Here is a 17,943-nt window from a genome sequence, read left to right as displayed (position 1 = left end):
ATATTTGCCCATTTGTAATATTTCTCACAGTTGCATTGATATGAAAGCCCATTTCAACCAGTAAAAGAAAAGAATAAGATGAAAACTAGGCCTTGTGAGGAAAAAAAGATCCTGTATTTCATTATAATGAGATACATTGCAATTTAGAATGTATGTAACCTCATTGAGATTAGAATTCTCGTTGTCCTGGCCAAGACAGCACAGCAGCAGCAGCAGCACATTAAAACAAAGTTACAGACATACACATATAACAGCTAGACAATAACATTTCAAAGTCCTAGCGTGATTATACCAAAAAAAAAAGACTTCATTATAATGAGGTACTAAGTCATTATTTTGAGAACGTTTTTTTTATTATAATGACTTACAGGGTCTTTTTTATTTCCATTACAGTGGTGTGAAAAGGCTTTCACCCACTATTTTTCATACATACACACACATCTGACCATTTTTCCTTAATAGAAGAAGACCTACTTTTTTGATCCCCCCCCAAAGGGGAAATTACATTTTACACTGTACATGGACAGGCACCCTGATAAGTTGGGGGTTTGGTGCCTTGCCTTGCTTTCACCACCTGGGCACCATGGCAGTGCCCAGGTGGTGAACTGGCACCTCTCCATTTACCAGTCTACAATCTGTACTTGGTCCGTACCGGGACTTGAACTAGTAATACCAAGCCTTGCTACTACTCAAAATGCACTTAAATTGAACCCAATTTTTTTTTAAATATAAATTGTATTACACCCTGGGATAACTGCCAATTCTAAATTATAGATAGATAGATATATAGATAGATACTTTATTGATCCCCAAGGAGAGATTCAAGGTCCCAGTAGCTTAAAGACATCACACACAACATAGGCTACACATACATCATAAAAAATCCACATGAATGTACTAAGGGATGTTTAAGCATGAGACGCTAGCAGTGACAGGGCAGGGACTGACCCTGTGATTCAGTATGTATGGTAAGGTTCTCTATGAGAGAGTGTCATGGTGGTAGTGCAAATAAGTCCAATAGTGGATAAAGGATAAAGTCTAGAGACCAGCATTAAATACGAACAATATAAGAGAACGATGTAGACATAGTAACATAAAAACTATATAGCGGTGCAAGGACAGCCATTGTTCAAGTTTTGAGTTAGACCTCAGTCCATGCTGGGGGAAGGAGGGAGGGAGGGGATGTGCATATGGGCTAATATAGCCAGTAAACAGTGGGCCAGTGGACAGTCAGTACATAACTGTTGTTATAGGAGGTAGTGGAAGTGGTGGAGAGGAAGGAGAGGCAGACAGACTATGCCGAGAAGTCTATCTCTCCTCTTCCCTTTTGTGAAGCATTGTAGAGTTGTATGGCCCTGGGAATGACTGTCTCAGTCTGTCAGTTGTGCATGGCAGTGTGCGTGGTCTGAAAGATAATTATATATAATGTTAATAAAAGTGACATTCTGTCTGAATATTCATGTGCAAGGATTCAAGGGTTTTATTTGTCACATACAAGCATTATGTTCTTGAAGTGCGTGTGGCATACTCATTACGATTGTGCTAAAAGTGAAAAATAAGTGCGAAAAAAAATGAATATATCGGCTATATCTTGTATATTTTAGGCTATCATTTGTCATAATTTGATCTTTATTCGATTGAATACAGCAAATTAACTTTATTAAAACAATTCATTGTTTTTAACCTCTATTCAAGGCAACACATTTTCCTCAAAACATCTTTGTAAAAGTTGTCATTACAAATAGTGACAAAATCAGGTGAAAGGGGACAAAGTTTATGGAACCACCTGACTGGAAACAGTCTTTCCCTTCCTCTCACCAAAGTGTTTTAGTGGCCAATCCTTAACCATACCTTCATATATAATATGTATTATTATTTCTTGCTATGGTCACATTCTTTATCAAACCATCACAAAGAAATGTCATTTGCTACACATTCAGAGAGCTCAGTCGGTCACGTGATTCCTGCTCTCTATGGGGCGAGCAGCAGCCACCCTGCTAAGAAGTGCTCATGCGCAACCGTATTTAATCCTTCCTTAGCGATTTAAGTTGAAGCACCTTTTGACAGCAAAGCGTTAACAAACATTTCAATACAGCATTTCACGGTTCTCTTAGCATTTTGTGTAAAATTCAGGCGATGTTTTCTTGCTCCGCCCGCTCCAGAAAGTTACTTTTTGTGACTTCATTTGGGTCAAAATGTAGTTGGTGAAGCTAGTTCCGCCTTGCTTTCTACCTGTTATGGACAGCAACGACAAGTGTCAAAAGTAGCTCATCAGGGTCGAGATATAACGAGATACAGGAAAACCACGTCTACTGCCTTTTTGATACACCTCAACACGAATTAGCCGGTTACAAGAAAAGGTGAGTAGCTCTGAGCATCATGACATACATGGGTCTTTCTGAGCTGGAACAAGTATGAGCTAGTTAGCTGACAAAGCTAATGCTAAAGCAAAGGGACGGGAGCTACCTGTTGCTGACTCTAACTTAACTTCAGCTAGCAGCAGCCAATGATTCGCATTATGTCAGTGCTCTTGTAATGCGTTTCTTTCTTTAGCTCCAAAACCTCGTTTTGGTTGGACAATTTAGAAAGGAAAAATACACAGGGTGACCGAAAATGACAGTTTTCAGACTGTGTTACGGTCTGTTTTAACTTTCCCCAGTTAGCATCTGTTATCCGCTAACGTTACCTGTACCTGTCTGATGTTAGCTTGTTGGTCAATATTGGTTAACGTTTTCTAGGGCGATATGCTGTGTAAAATACCTTACTTATCCATACCATTATAACTTATCGTGGCAGTGAGTTGGCTGTTTGTTGTTTTCAAGACACGTAACCACTTTGTGAATGTTTAAACCTATATTTATTTTTAATTTAAAATTGTATTCTTCTAACTTAGTACATTTGCATTTGATGCGTCACTAACCCCTTAGAATTGTACATGGCGGCTGCAGCATTATATTACATTGTAAAGATTGGAGTGGAGTGAGGCTTCAGGTGTAAACTCTCAACAACTTGCCTCACTGTGAAGCATTCCACTGCATTCCATTGACATGCCATTCTACTTGTTCCAACAAGCACCCAGTGTTTTTAGTACCGACTGAATGCGGTAATACGCCCTATAGGACATCACAGACTCTCTTAAAAAGAAAAGACAAAGGGAGCTGCAGTTTATTGTATCTGTTCTAGATAGGCAAGCAGGCAGCATTGTAATCAGGTCAGTCATGTTATTGTGCTTTCTACACAGATAGTGGATTGTTGCATCTGACAGGGATTACACTTCGCTTATCCAGCCGAGGAGGTGTTGGTAAATTTGATCTTAATCTAGTTAATATAAAGGTGAGTGGCATTTTAGAATGAGTTTGAGATACTGTTGGTGATATGTTGCAGGAGATTGGCACTGATTTTCAAAGGCTTCGGATGGTGGGAAATGGACACCTACCATGGCTCGTAACTTTAATCTTGTTCAAAATAACACCTACGGTGGCAGCTATCCAACTGTTGTACGCTGGAGATAATCTGTACTTTAGCCAAAGGGGTAATCCTTTCAATCCAATTTTCTGATAGTGAGAAGTATGTCACGAAAACGTGTTCACATTTTTGAATTAAATGTGTTAGAAAGGTAGGCCTTTTGCATGGGAAAAAGTTTTTGGTGTATATCCAGGAATGGGTTCTTAACACTTTTGTATGGGATTTTTTTTGTCATGTGTGCTATTTTCTCTTTTACTACTGCACATCAAGAAAAAATATCTCGCACATGTGATCTGAATCTAGATACAAATTAAACATATTGCTAAAACACTAACTAACAGCATTTTGCAGCCCCAGAAGAGCTATACCCTGACATTTAGGCAATTCTCAGATTGGAAACAAACTGTAAAATTTGCTGAATTTGGTAAAATAAGCTACTATGGTTGGTATAATAGTAGTCAACAGAAAGTAGATGTACTGTATTCAGATGGAGTTGTGTGAGCATTTGAGTACTGTGGGTCCGTGTGGGACTTATGTAATCAGATTTGTGTGTCATTATCAGCCTGCTGGTGACAGTGGCTCATTGAGATCCAAGCAGCTCTCTCCCAAACCAACTCCAACTTGGTTCTTTATTCAGTGATTGCCAAGTCTGCAGAATGAACTTGGCCCAATGGCTGATTGTACTCTCCTTCAGCTCTGCAGGGCTCCGTTCTTTCATCAGATGAACTGGGAGTTCTTAATGAGCTAACTGGGAGCTAACCGAGAACAAACGGGATTGTGTAAAATGTATGAACTACCAGTGCAGACAGAGCACAGCTGATTTGAAACATTGACTTCTTAAAGGAATCATACAGTACCTATTTAGCATGTCATCTAGAGTATGAAATATCTCTGACAGTTCTTTAAGTGTATCATTCATCATTTAGCAATCTCGCCGGTTATTATTGCTTTGCTAAGGCAACACAATCTGTTATAAAACAGCACTTTGGTTCCATTAGAGCTGAGTCAAATCTACATTAACAAGGTTTGCTTACAGTTTGGATTGCTAATATTATTACAGAAGAGAAAGGTCTAATGGTTTACCTTAAAAAAACAAAAGGTGTTCTGGCATTCATGTGAAAATACTGAAATACTGCTGTCAGATCCTGTTACCAAACCAGAAAACCTCTCAGTCCTTTTGCCCACTCTTATGTAAACTGTACTCAGTGTTGATTAATACCAAGTAGGGCTGGGCGATGATTCAATATGATAATTTATTGTCTTTCAATTAGGGCTGGGCGATATGGAGAAAATCAGATATCACAACATTTTTGACCAAATACCTCAATGTTGATATTACGACGATATTGTAAAACATATTGCAATATTCTGCGATATATTGCAATTTATTACCTTTTTTCCAAACTTCCCATCTTGAAATGATGTCCCGAAAAGGAACATTTGTCAACATCTGTTTTATCTAAAAAGATCAATTCTTTGTTTATCTCACTTAAATGTTATTGCTGCAAAATGGGATTGTCAAGCAGACAAACTGACCAACACATATAATTATAGATAGATACTTTGCATCTGTGTATTGATACAGCATTGCAACGGAAAATATTGCGATACTATGCTGAATTGATTTCCCCCCCACACTTAATATCGCCCAGCCCTAATACCCAGGTATTTCAGGTGGGCTTCATTGACAAAGACAACATTGAAGCAGTGACTTAATACTAAACGTAAGGAATCTCGTGGGCCGGGCTATTTACTCCTCAACCGTTGGTGTGTTTGTACATGTCCACGTGGTGTCCTGAGGGCTTCAGCATTAGAATGCGGGTATGAGTCTCCTAGCTCAGCTGCTCCAGTTTACTTATGCTCACAAAACGGCATACATTAACTCCCCTCTGTGTTGGCCCTGCTGCCAGCCTGCACCAGCTCGCCTGGGCCCAGTGCACTGGGAAGATATCTGAGAACAGAATTGGGTTGCAGCGGTGCTGAACTTTATCTAGTGAATTATTTGTGACTTCAAGTGCGTATCAACTTCTCTCTCTCTTTATAGGCGGTTGGCGCAATGAATAATACATTTGTTAAGGATTTTTTGAAATGGTAAGCAAATAAACAAAAGCAAATAGGGCTATCATTGTTAATTAGCTCAGACATTTAGAGTAAATTATGCCATAGATATCCAGACACAACAATACAAGCGACAGTATTTGTGTTCAGTAACTGTAGTTTTATCAGTTTTTCTTGTACACAGGCCCTGTTGACAGTAATCGGCCTATTTATTGCACCACATTTTCTAATTCCCAGTCGAAACCAGTTTTTTACCCCCGAGTACAGTTTTTCATGTACCAGGAGCTCCGTTTCCTGATCTAAGTCACTTTATGGATTTTACTACATTTTAATAAAAACATTTCCTGCTGTGAGCAATTCCATTATTTACAAGTTAAAAAGTAAGATAACTGTATTCCTGTGGAAACATCGAGGACAACCTCAGGGTGATATGAAGCAGTGACATAGGCTACATACTAGAGTAGTGGACGTTAAAATTGATCATTTGAAGTGGTGTACAGTACAGACATGTAGTCCCGCCTGCAGCTGTTGAGCATGTGCTGTGTACATTATACTGTAGCCAAAGACTTGTCAAACCTGTTGGACTGAACCAGAGCTGACCAGGCAGAGGGTTGTCTGCCGTTAGAATGCAGCTGAAACTAGCTGATTTGAAGTTCAAGACAGAGCTGCTTTAGTTTGCATTTGAGGTATTGAACTAGTTTTGTCTATGGCAATGACCGTCTCCTGACAGGGATCTGAGCTAATAAATTCAAGCATGTTTTCAGGCTGAAGTTGTGTTTGACTTTTGTGTCCTCCTGTTTTATGTTCCGGTCTGTTTGTATATTTTACATGTGCCGTCATCATTTTGCTGCCTAGTTTTCCCGGTTGGAACCAGAAATCATATCCAATCAGCAAGGACAACGTTTCTGGAGAAGAGTTTATCGACGACCAATGATCTTCAATAGAAGTAAGTTGGTCTCACAAGACATTTTCTTCGGCCTGACGTCTTTTGGAAGGCACGCCGATAGGTTGGGCTAGGGTGACCATATTTTGATTTCCAAAAAAGAGGACACTCGGCCCGGCCTTGAGACACAAACCCAGACAGGCTTCTCGGAGAATAATGAACATGCTTTATTATGCCTCAATGGTGCATAAATAACTTCTGTTATAAAATAAAATCTGTAACAACCTGTAACAAAATAATAGCTCTCTTTTAAAATAAATAAATATGTTAGATGTGATATGTGTTAGAAAATCCAGCTTCAACAAAATATCTCATAATACCTTTTCAATGTAATACGATGAATAATAAAGACACTGAAACATATGTGCCAGCTTTGCACATGGTGCACTCCGCCTCCCACTTGTCCGGTCCTGACTGGGACGGTACATGGGACATTTTTTTTGCTGTTCAACAGTGAAGCTGCACTAGTCTTGTTTTATGGTTGTGCGCAGGCTCCACGCAGAGCTTTCGCCGTAGCCTACGTAAGTGGCCTGATGTTTATACTTGTGTGTGGGGAGTGGGTGATAGAGTGAGGGAGAAGTGAGAGTGACGGCGAGCGAGTAGCGACTCCAGAGTCATAGTGAGAGAAACAAAGTGTCTCCTCTGTATTTTCTGACCACGGTGGGAAATCTTTAGCAGGAAATGCTTCGGCATTTCGTGTGCAATGCTGCTCCGCTGTCTGGTCTGGTCCCTGTGTATGTGCGCGTCGCAGAGCCGCCCACAAGGCAGTAGGGGTGGGAATCACCAGAGGCCTCACGATACGATATCATCACGATACTTATGTCACGATACGATATTATTGCGATTTTAAACATATTGCAATATTCTGCGATATATTGCAATGTATTTTTTTCCAACTTCAAATGTCCCCATGGGAAAATGTTGTCAACATCTGTTTTATCAAAAAAGATAAATTTCCCTGTTTGTTCATCTCACTTCAGTTGTATTGCTGCAAAATGGGATTGTCAAGCAGACAGACTGACCAACACATATGTCATAAAAGATTGATACTTGGCGTCTGTGTATCGATACGGTATTATCACGAAAAATATCGCGATACTATACTGTATTGATTTTTTTCCCCCCACCCCTACAAGGCAGCCTCTTGGGAATTACGTCACACAACAAAGTACCTTAGTATTGTGTGCAAAGCGCCAGTCAATTTAAGTACACGCTTAATGGTCCCAATATCAAGTAAAAAGCCTATTTGTCCCGCCCCTCCTCCTCTGTGATTGGACGGCTGGGGGACTGTGAACGGTGACTAAACTTTTTTTCAACTCGCCGCGACTAGAAAAACAGCGCTCCGTGCAGAATAGACGCTCTGCGTCCCGTGGCGCTCCTGTGGCGCTCCCATTGCAAAGCATTAAAAAAAAAAATACGCTGCCCTCAGGACATCACGCTGTGCTACCAGATAGGGTGCACTCGGTGCACTCTGGTCGAATTTCTTTTTTCCCATCGACCAACGGATTGGTTGAAGAATAGGTGGAATTTCAGTCGACCAAAATTTTTCTTTTGGTTGACTACAGTCCTACATTTTGTAGCTAAATGTTACTAATATTGGTTTATTGTACTTTACTTTTATCTCGACTACATTTTAAAGCTGAATTCACAGAGAAACTGTGCTTTATAAATCCATAAAACCTTGGCCTAGTCCAGCTGATAAGTAGGTCAAATACTTGCATGCCAGGCTACACTCTCCCTTTTATGCTGCAGTGTACACATTGTGCAGCCTATTCAGTCACACAGGTTTGGTTTTACCAGTTTGTTCTTTAGGATCGTTTGACATTCCAAAGTGCAGTCTGATACTGCTGTTTGGACCCTTCCCTGTTAGCGTCATGATGTAGCCACACCTACTGGTTTTGACCAATTACAAGCAGGGCAATTTGACAATTTGAAAAGTAACTGTGAAGCTCACTGGGAGAGACAACCCTAATTTACTTTGTTTGTCAATGCCAGTTGCTTATACAGTATGTGCGTGTGGTCCTGATCTTGACACTATGATCATTCCTGCTGCTCTGTCTTAAAGCTACAGGATGTTCAAAATTGTGTGTGTGCACTGTATTGGGCAGATGTAATGTTAAACAGGTTGTTGTACTAAATGTGCAGGTCTCTCTACTAGAGGTGTGAATCTTCGCTGATTTTTCGATTACGATTGTCAGGTCTTCGATTCGATATCACGATGCCATATAGGATATTTGACTTGACAAACTTACATTGTCAAGTGCAATGCCCAAGCTGCAATACGTAACTTTAGACTGGAATGATGAAGTGTTTGGGTTCATTTCTTTAAAGTAGCTACCACGAAGGTTTACCTATTTTGGATAAGTCATATACCACCCTACTTTTAACCAGCAAATCTATTGTGCTGTATTGGAATAACTGACCCCAGACAACTCTTTAACAAAAAAGGTATTGTTTACTGAACAATAACTTAAATTTACAAATAATACTTAGCCGTTATATTGAATAACAAAAAAAACATAACACAAATCACACCTTTCAAATATGCTAGCTGCAATATTTCTTCAAATGATATTACACACAACTGTCCTTTAACCCGTTTCTCTATCAGTTTCCACTTAAAACACTCCAGCTACACAAAATGATTCCTCCTTACAGCAGTTTAAATGTAAAACTTACAAAAACTTACACAAACCCTATTAAACCACTGTGTTATCACACACCTACCTACCCACACACGCCCAGAGGAAAAAAAAAAAAAAAAAAAAAAAGTTGCGGGCCTGATGGTAGCTCAAGTGGACGAGCAGCAGGACGTTATCTTTAGTGACGCAGACACACATAAATCCAACTTACAGTTAGTTGTTAGTCCAAGAAACACAGCTCAAACACGAAAACCAGTCACCAGCTACGGCAAAGTCCTCTTCAGCAGGGAAACGGGGAAACGTGCTTTCGTCCTCTCTGGTCCAAAATCAGCGTCCTCCGAATTAGCAACTCTCCGCCGTTAGCTCCAACTTTAGCTAGTCCGTTAGCTCCAACTTTAGCTAGTCCGTTAGCTCCAACTTTAGCTAGTCCGCTAGCTCCAACTTTAGCTAGTCCGTTAGCTCCAACTTAAGCTAGTCCATTAGCTCCAACTTTAGCTAGTCCGTTAGCTCCAACTTTAGATAGTCCGTTAGCTCCAACTTTGGCTAGTCCGTTAGCTCCAACTTTGGCTAGTCCGTTAGCTCCAACTTTGGCTAGTCCGTTAGCTCCAACTTTAGCCAGGCACACTTGCACAACGTTTGTTCTAAACCACTGCTGTTAGACAGGAAAAGTGCCGTAGTGTAGCTACACCTCTTCAGCTTCGTTATTCCACTTAGATCTTCGCCAAGCTAACTAGTGTCTTTCGATGTTTCCTCTTCTCGATTTGGGATTCTTTGCTGTGTGTGTGTGTGTGTGTGTGTGTGTGTGTGTGTGTGTGTGTGTGTGTGTGTGTGTGTGTGTGTGTGTGTGTGTGTGTGTGTGTGTGTGTGTGTGTGACTGAGAATGTTTGCATCGTCCATGTCCGCATCCCGATGCATCGATTAATTTCAACACGTCTACTCTCTACATGTCTCTGCTATTCGTTGGATTGTTGTGTTTAGGGCTGTGTTCGATTGAAGAAATTCTTAGTCGACTAACACTCATTCCATTGTATCGACTAATCGATTAGTTCATTTAATCGACAGATCTGTAAATCTGAGTTTCTCCGCAAAGAGTCATGCAAAAGGATGCATGTATTGAATAAGATAATGCTTCCTTGCATATTTAAACACATTTCAGAAAACGTGTAATACAACAAAAAATTGCCGTAATCAAAGTAGGTTTCACGGTGATATCTATTAGGTAAAATGTCAACCCTTAATTCTTGTGTTTACCAGAGATGTGCTCGTATGTTTCTTGGAAATAAGTCATTCAGCATGAAAAAAACATAAAACATGACTAATTGACTAAAGAAATCTAAGTTGACTAAGACTAAATTGACCGATTAGTCGACTAATCGACTAAGAGGGAGCAGCCCTAGTTGTGTTGAATTGATTTGGTGCAAGTTAACATAAAGCTGGTGTCATTTCTCAGATGTGTTGATTAGGGGTGTGTAGATAGCAGAAGGGTACTTTGCAATAGCAGTTTGAGTTTCTCAGAATTTTTTTGTGTGTGGTACCATTAGTTAAAAGACGTGTAAATGCAGACTATATTTATTTTTGAAAGAATTTAAGCATCCAGTGGTTGCTCATTGGCCATATTTCTTACTGAATGAGTTTAGGCACTCAAGGTGTTGATGTGTGTCTTGTGCTGTGTTTATAATGTTGTTTACACATGTACAGTGAGGAAAATAAGTATTTAAACACCCTGCTATTTTGCAAGTTCTCCCACTTAGAAATCATGGAGGGGTCTGAAATTGTCATCGTAGGTGCATGTCCACTGTGAGAGACATAATCTAAAAAGAAATTCCAGAAATCACAATACAGTATATGATTTTTGTTAACTATTTATTTGTATGATACAGCTGCAAATAAGTATTTGAACACCTGTCTATCAGTTAGAATTCTGACCCTCAAAGACCTGTTAGTCTGCCTTTAAAATGTCCACCTCCACTCCATTTATTATCCTAAATTAGATGCACCTGTTTGAGGTTGTTAGCTTCATAAAGACACCTGTCCACCCCATACAATCAGTAAGAATCCAACTACTGACATGGCCAAGACCAAAGAGCTGTCCAAAGACACTAGAGACAAAATTGTACACCTCCACAAGGCTGGAAAGGGCTACGGGGAAATTGCCAAGCAGCTTGGTGAAAAAAGGTCCACTGTTGGAGCAATCATTAGAAAATGGAAGAAGCTAAACATGACTGTCAAGCTCCCTCGGACTGGGGCTCCATGCAAGATCTCACCTCGTGGGGTCTCAATGATTCTAAGAAAGGTGAGAAATCAGCCCAGAACTACACGGGAGGAGCTGGTCAATGACCTGAAAAGAGCTGGGACCACCGTTTCCAAGGTTACTGTTGGTAATACACAAAGAAGTCATGGTTTGAAATCATGCATGGCACGGAAGGTTCCCCTGCTTAAACCAGCACATGTCAAGGCCCGTCTTAAGTTTGCCAATGACCATATGGATGATGAGGAGGAGTCATGGGAGAAAGTCATGTGGTCAGATGAGACAAAAATAGAACTTTTTGGTCATAATTCAACTAACCGTGTTTTGAAGGAAGAAGAATGATGAGTACCATCCCAAGAACACCATCCCTACTGTGAAGCATGGGGGTGGTAGCATCATGCTTTGGGGGTGTTTTTCTGCACATGGGACAGGGCGACTGCACTGTATTAAGGAGAGGATGACCGGGGCCATGTATTGCGAGATTTTGGGGAACAATCTCCTTCCCTCAGTTAGAGCATTGAAGATGGGTCGAGGCTGGGTCTTCGAACATGACAATGACCCAAAGCACACAGCCAGGATAACCAAGGAGTGGCTCTGTAAGAAACATATCAAGGTCCAGACCTAAACCCAATAGAGAATCTTTGGAGGGAGCTCAAACTCCGTGTTTCTCAGCGACAGCCCAGAAACCTGACTGATCTAGAGATCTGTGTGGAGGAGTGGGCCAAAATCCCTCCTGCAGTGTGTGCAAACCTGGTGAAAAACTACAGGAAACGTTTGACCTCTGTACTTGCAAACAAAGGCTACTGTACCAAATATTAACATTGATTTTCTCAGGTGTTCAAATACTTATTTGCAGCTGTATCATACAAATAAATAGTTAAAAAATCATACATTGTGATTTCTGGATTTTTATTTTTAGATTATGTCTCTCACAGTGGACATGTACCTACGATGACCATTTCAGACCCCTCCATGATTTCTAAGTCGTAGAACTTGCAAAATAGCAGGGTGTTCAAATACTTATTTTCCTCACTGTATGTGTGTGTTTTTGAATATCCTGCTGCAAATCAAATTTCCTTTTCTAAGGATAAATAAAGTGGAACTTGAACTTGATACTGGCTGTCAATAAGAATAAAATTCTATCATTAATTTCTAATTTAGTTTTCTTCACCAAGCCATAATTTTTCAAGATAGAATTGCGATGCATCATATAATCGACCCATATGCCATAACAACGTGATTGATTAATTGGAATGTGCCTGGGTGGGCTAACTTACAAAGACCGAAAGACAAAATAGTAAAGCCACTCACTCATGGTCAAAGTATATGAAGGCTACACATCATCTTCTAGTCTGGTGTGTTTTAATATGTAAATAGTAATTTCTTTCTAAATTATCTGTTAATGTTATTTGGTCATTGTTTTCAATAAATAGTCTATAAACCTTTTGTTTGACTAGTTTATTACCGAACCTAGCCATCACATGCGTTGCATCACGCGCCACCCACCACCTCGAGAAAATTCTCAACCTGTGGGAAACACTGGAGTAAAAGTGCTGTGGGCGGGACATTGAGTAAGACAGGGTGGTGGCTACAGGTGACGAGGCAGGTGCATACACTGTAAAGGGAATTATTTCACCAGACTTGACCAGAGGGATTTAAATATGTCTGACTTCAACAGATTTTCAAGGTTAAAAAAAGAAAAAAAAAACGCCACTAAGAGGGTTTCTGGACAATATTTGTCATTGTTTTGGTGTAAATTGATTTCCAATAAAAAATAGACAAGCAAGCATATTTGTCCACTCTCATGTTAAGACTAATCAAATACTTGACAAATATCTCTTTTAAGGAACATTTTGAAAAGATAAAAAATGTTTAATAATTCAAGTGTGATTAAGTACGAAGTAAGCAATCATGCGGTTAAATTGCGATTAAATATTTAAGTTGATTGACAGCCCTAAATTATAGTCACCCACATGTTATATTGAAGTAATCCATTGTGTTGTGTAAGTTATAATATTGAAATTATTCTTATAAATTTCATAATGCTCCCATTTGTTCATTTGTTTCAGCAGCTGCTAACTGCTGAGGTTTGGACACTGTGATGGAAAATCCTGGTAAGGAAACCTCATATTATATATATTTGTAGTTTTATGCTGGATAAATATGTCAGCAGATTAAACAAATCATCAAAATATAAAAAATCCAAACTTATGCCTTTGCATAAAAGGTATAACAAATATCGGCTGTAGTGAGACTGGCCTTATCTTAACGATAGTATCGTGATGGCAGAAAGTGGTGAGTCATCAAACAAAGTGTTGGGTTATGAAGCTGTCGAATAAGGGGCTGGCCCTGTGACGCATTGTGCTGTTGACACTGCAGCTATCTGATTGGCCCTCACCCAGAGGACACACCTGTAGGTTAGCAGAGCTGCCGGTTTCTGTCACTGTCACTCGTGGCCTTGTGTCTATTTCGCCACTGTCCTTGATCATTGACAGACCTCCACATACCACGTAGCCCAGGGAGGATCTCTGTTCTTAGGCTCAACTGTTGTAGTGTATTTTCTGTGGGAAAATACCTGGGATGGCTGTTCAATCTGAATATATTTGTGAGTACAGTAAGCCTGCTTTGTCTGTTGTTGGATGTTAAATGTTGAAGATTTATTTTTCAGTTCCTTCAAACTAATAGTGTTCTTTTTTGGACCGACAATATAGCCTTTGTTGAAATACGACTTATAACATGGTTGAGACTGTATTGAATGCTAATTATCATTTATTGTTTTTGTTCATTGAAATGCCAAGACAGGACAGGGCATGGCTCCATTATCATTTTAAAGGCAACTGAGTTATGACAGGGACAGATTGAGGGAAGTATCATCTACTCATCTCTGCCTGGCCTTGTGGCCAAGCACTATAAAATAAACTGGACTTCCTCCTTGGCCGATTTTAATTTTTTTAAGTAATGTGTTTTGGACAAGAAGACATGGCTGTAGGGGCAGCTAGAAGGCTTTACATGTGTTTGTATTTTGATCCGAAAGTGAAGAACCATCTACCGTGTTGGCCTGCGTTACGTATGACAGTGTTTTTGTGAGTCATGTTTTTGTTGAGCTGGGCTTAATGTTCTCATGTTAAGAGTGGATTGTTTACAAGCCTGAAAAAAAAAAAGGGGTTTGTCTCCATCTGCTGCTGCTGTTTGGAACGAGTGAAAAGGATTTCGGTGCCATGACGGGTCAAAAAATGTGAAGATGTCCTATGTTGTGATCCCTCTCTATTTACCAGTGATTTCCTGGATTATTGTCCTAATTACCTGTTTAACCTTAACTGTTTACCAAAAGGCTGGCTTGTGGTCTTGCCTTCCACGCATTCCTGTGTCAAGAGTTGTGCTCTCATGCTGTAGCTTTAATTGGGCTGCAGAGGGAGCAACAGTGATGGAGCATATTACGAAGGCAGTCCTGTATAGCTCACTCTATCATTGCTTACCAAACCTCTTCCTATTTGGACCGTTTTTTTTTAAATAAAATGTTTTGTTTCGATTACATCATAATGCAGTAACGGTGGATTACATTTAGTCAAAACTACACTTTATGGAAAGATACTAATGCTATCTTCCTGTCGTTCCCCCCCCCACCCGAACCCCCCTAATCAGTGGAGAATAAATGCCATAAACGGGTTATTACACTGCGCTGTCTTGTCCTCTTGAAAAGACTTGAATCAGTTTCTATAAACCAAGTTCTGTCTGATTAGCAGTAGGATTTTCCTACTTCCCATTACTATCTCTAACATAACAAGAAGGACCTCATCTAACTCCCACACACTGATTACATATAAGCTAATCACACAGTGCTCTGATAGAAATGCTCAGACACAGACTGTCTGGCTGCCCTGTTTCTGTGCACGGGGGATGTACTGTATGTGAGATTAAGGTCTCTAGACAAGTTTTGGCCTTGTGTCTGCTCAGGTGTTATGTGCTTGACACTTTGTCAGTATAACAAAAAGCTTGAGAGAGATACAGTATGTAAAGAGCAGAAGTTTCCGGTGAAGATTTTCAGAATTTGTCTGCATTTTAAGAAACACAATTCAAAATTTCTGGAAGTAGCTAAAACCAATGGCAATTAAGTTGTAATAGACATCCGTACCAATATAGTCAAAGAAATTGAAGTGTGGCTGTAAAACGAGAGTTGCTACTTTCTAACAAAAGTGATAACAGTTCGCACATGCGTTTTGTGGTTTAAAGGACAAACCCTGGAGAGTCATTGGACACCGCCGCCGTGTCACTTCCTCTCCTCCGGCTTTGAGCTCCACCTTAGCCCGGCTCGCCTTCCACTTCTCGAGTTACCTCACCCTGCAGAGCCCGCCCCTCGTCCTTCGGGGAGTAGTGTTTTGTCAGTCTGTGAACCGGTGCTAGCGTGGGGCCCACTGCATCGCAAATCCCTCAAGGCTTGATTGCAGGACTGGCCAAACCTCAAAGCTCGCCCGCTGTGAACTTTGCCCCTGAAAAATGTGCTCTGAGGAATGAACGGCATCTGCTGGATTACCTTATTCACGTACCTTATTTATAAAGTCAGAGCTCCAAGAAGGGAGGGACATAGGAACATAGGGAGTGAGTGTGTTTTGTGTTTTAAAGAAGGAGGGAGGAAGGGAGGGAGAGACCAAATCACACAGGCTGAAGGGAGGGGGGAGCGTGAGACAAGAGAAACCAAACGGCGCAAGTGAGCAGTCAAGACAGTCTTGAGTTACTGTAGCTCTATGTCTGATTGGAGAAGAGCGAGGTGGCTTTAGCTTTTGCTCTCCTGCTGCGGGCCTCAGGAGAGGCAGGGCCCGGCAGGCCAGCGGGGACAGGAGCCGTAGCATGGGACACAGTGCTAGCAGTGAGACAGTGGCCCAGCAACCAGCCCAACACAACACGGGTGAGTCGGAGAGACCAGAGGCGTAGCACTAAATGGTTGCCGTGAACATGTTTACTGGTTTTAGATGGGGAAACGACCTGGCCAGCATGTTTACATTTCCGCAAAATGGAAAGCCAACAAGAGGATAATATATGCAGTTGTTGTTAAAGCAGAGAGAAACTGGAAGGCGACAGGCACAGACGGGTATAGATGAATGCATGCAGATGGAATGTGGTGATTGTGAAATGCAGAAGCCACACAAACTTCTTTCTGTCTGCACTCAGCGCTGCAAGATTTGAGGGTGTAAGGCACCAACTGGCACCATCTTTCCCTATTTGGATCAGTTTTTTTTTTTTTTTTTTTTTTTGAACGATTTGGCTTCTCAAGTCATATTGTGGACCACAGGTGTATTGTAAACTCTAAAGCCGGTTAAGTTAATAACTGTTCAAACATTCAGAACCAGTTTTTTGATGTCAAAAGATGGATTCTCAAGTTCTATTTGCACCTCTACGATTCCTTTTTAAACATACAGCTTGCAGCTATTGCAATCCACCATCTATGAAACACAGGACACCTCCTGTCCGTCATTTTTTCTTCTGCATAATATCGCAGCCTTTTAATCTTCTGACACTGAGCTGTTGGACATGGCCTGACTAACTTGTTGGATCAATATTTGCTTTGTATTTTAAACTACTGTAGGGCTTCTGTTCAAACACTTCTCATCACTCTTGCCTAAATGAAACTAGTAAGATGAGAACATCCTCTTCGTTACATATTCGCACTCCATGCAAAATGTATTTTTGCCTCGGGTGTGCTTGCTTGTGTAGTTGGTGTCAAATTGTCATGTGATTGGCATGAGTCATATGGGCAGCTTGACCCGAGGACTACAGGGTATTGGGTTAGTGCAGGTTTTGTGCTTTTTTTTATTTTTTATTTTTAATTCCTTTGAGTTTAAACGGCTGAACATTTACAGAAGCCAATGTGGTTAATTCAGTCTCAGGTTTTGTTATAACAAGCTTTCCTGTTTCAAGTCACTTTTATAAATGCGTACCTGAGGGCCTGGCTTGTAGTGTTTGGTCTGAGCACTGTAGTGCTTTTTTCCTACTGTCTTTCTCCGCCTCTGTTAGGAATCGGTGCCTTTTTAATTCTCTGCTGGTTCTGTGAAAAGCAGCCGTCTCAGATTGTCATGCTCCGCTGTACAAGGTCACCACTAAGAGTGTCACTGAAATTATGTCACAATCTTGAATAACAAATAAAAAAATGGAATTGTCGATACTGCCACGCCCCCATGTCACGTCCGGTCAGCTTTTCAAGTGGAAAAAAAAACACAAGTATTGAAGTGCTGCGAGTCAGTCAACCTCCTGTAACTTAGCTAGAGCCAGTCAAAAGATACCATGGCAACTGCAACTGCTGGAGACCCATCGACAGAACTTCAGCCCCCTCCTTTTTCACTGAAGTGTGTGGAAGTTTTTGGGATTTTCAGTGAGTTATGTTGACGTTTGCATTGTCGACAAAAATAGCTACAGTTTGCAAGCTCTGCTATGTGCGTGTACCGTATTCTGTGTGTATACCATTGCACATTAGCCTAGCAGCTAGCGGATATTCCTTCTGCTTACAACAAAACCGCACGGTTGAATTTTAGCCTGCATGCTAAAATGGGGGTAAGCCTCTCTCCACAATGTGTACCTCCTATGGCGCCATTTTG

The 17,943-nt window shown here is 40.7% G+C and overlaps 1 protein-coding gene across 7 annotated transcripts in view; it reads left to right on the top strand.

Annotated features, from left to right (window-relative positions):
* Positions 1 to 1,961: 1,961 nt before the first annotated feature.
* The window catches only part of phactr4a (phosphatase and actin regulator 4a), a 38,829-nt gene continuing 22,847 nt past the window's right edge, over positions 1,962 to 17,943 (top strand). The window contains exons 1-3 of one of the 7 annotated variants that reach the window (XM_028597344.1): positions 1,962 to 2,360; positions 3,242 to 3,333; positions 6,379 to 6,469. In XM_028597344.1, the coding sequence (XP_028453145.1) occupies positions 6,454 to 6,469 (16 nt within the window). In that variant the 5' untranslated portion in view covers positions 1,962 to 2,360; positions 3,242 to 3,333; positions 6,379 to 6,453. Of the gene's footprint in view, positions 2,361 to 3,241; positions 3,334 to 6,358; positions 6,470 to 13,425; positions 13,471 to 16,005; positions 16,260 to 17,943 lie in introns of those variants that run through there. The other 6 variants (XM_028597345.1, XM_028597348.1, XM_028597346.1 and 3 more) reach the window with 6 other exon arrangements.

This window comes from Perca flavescens, chromosome 14 (assembly GCF_004354835.1).
Source record: "Perca flavescens isolate YP-PL-M2 chromosome 14, PFLA_1.0, whole genome shotgun sequence".
NCBI lineage: Eukaryota > Metazoa > Chordata > Actinopteri > Perciformes > Percidae > Perca > Perca flavescens.
This window is presented reverse-complemented; position numbering and strand designations above follow the sequence as displayed.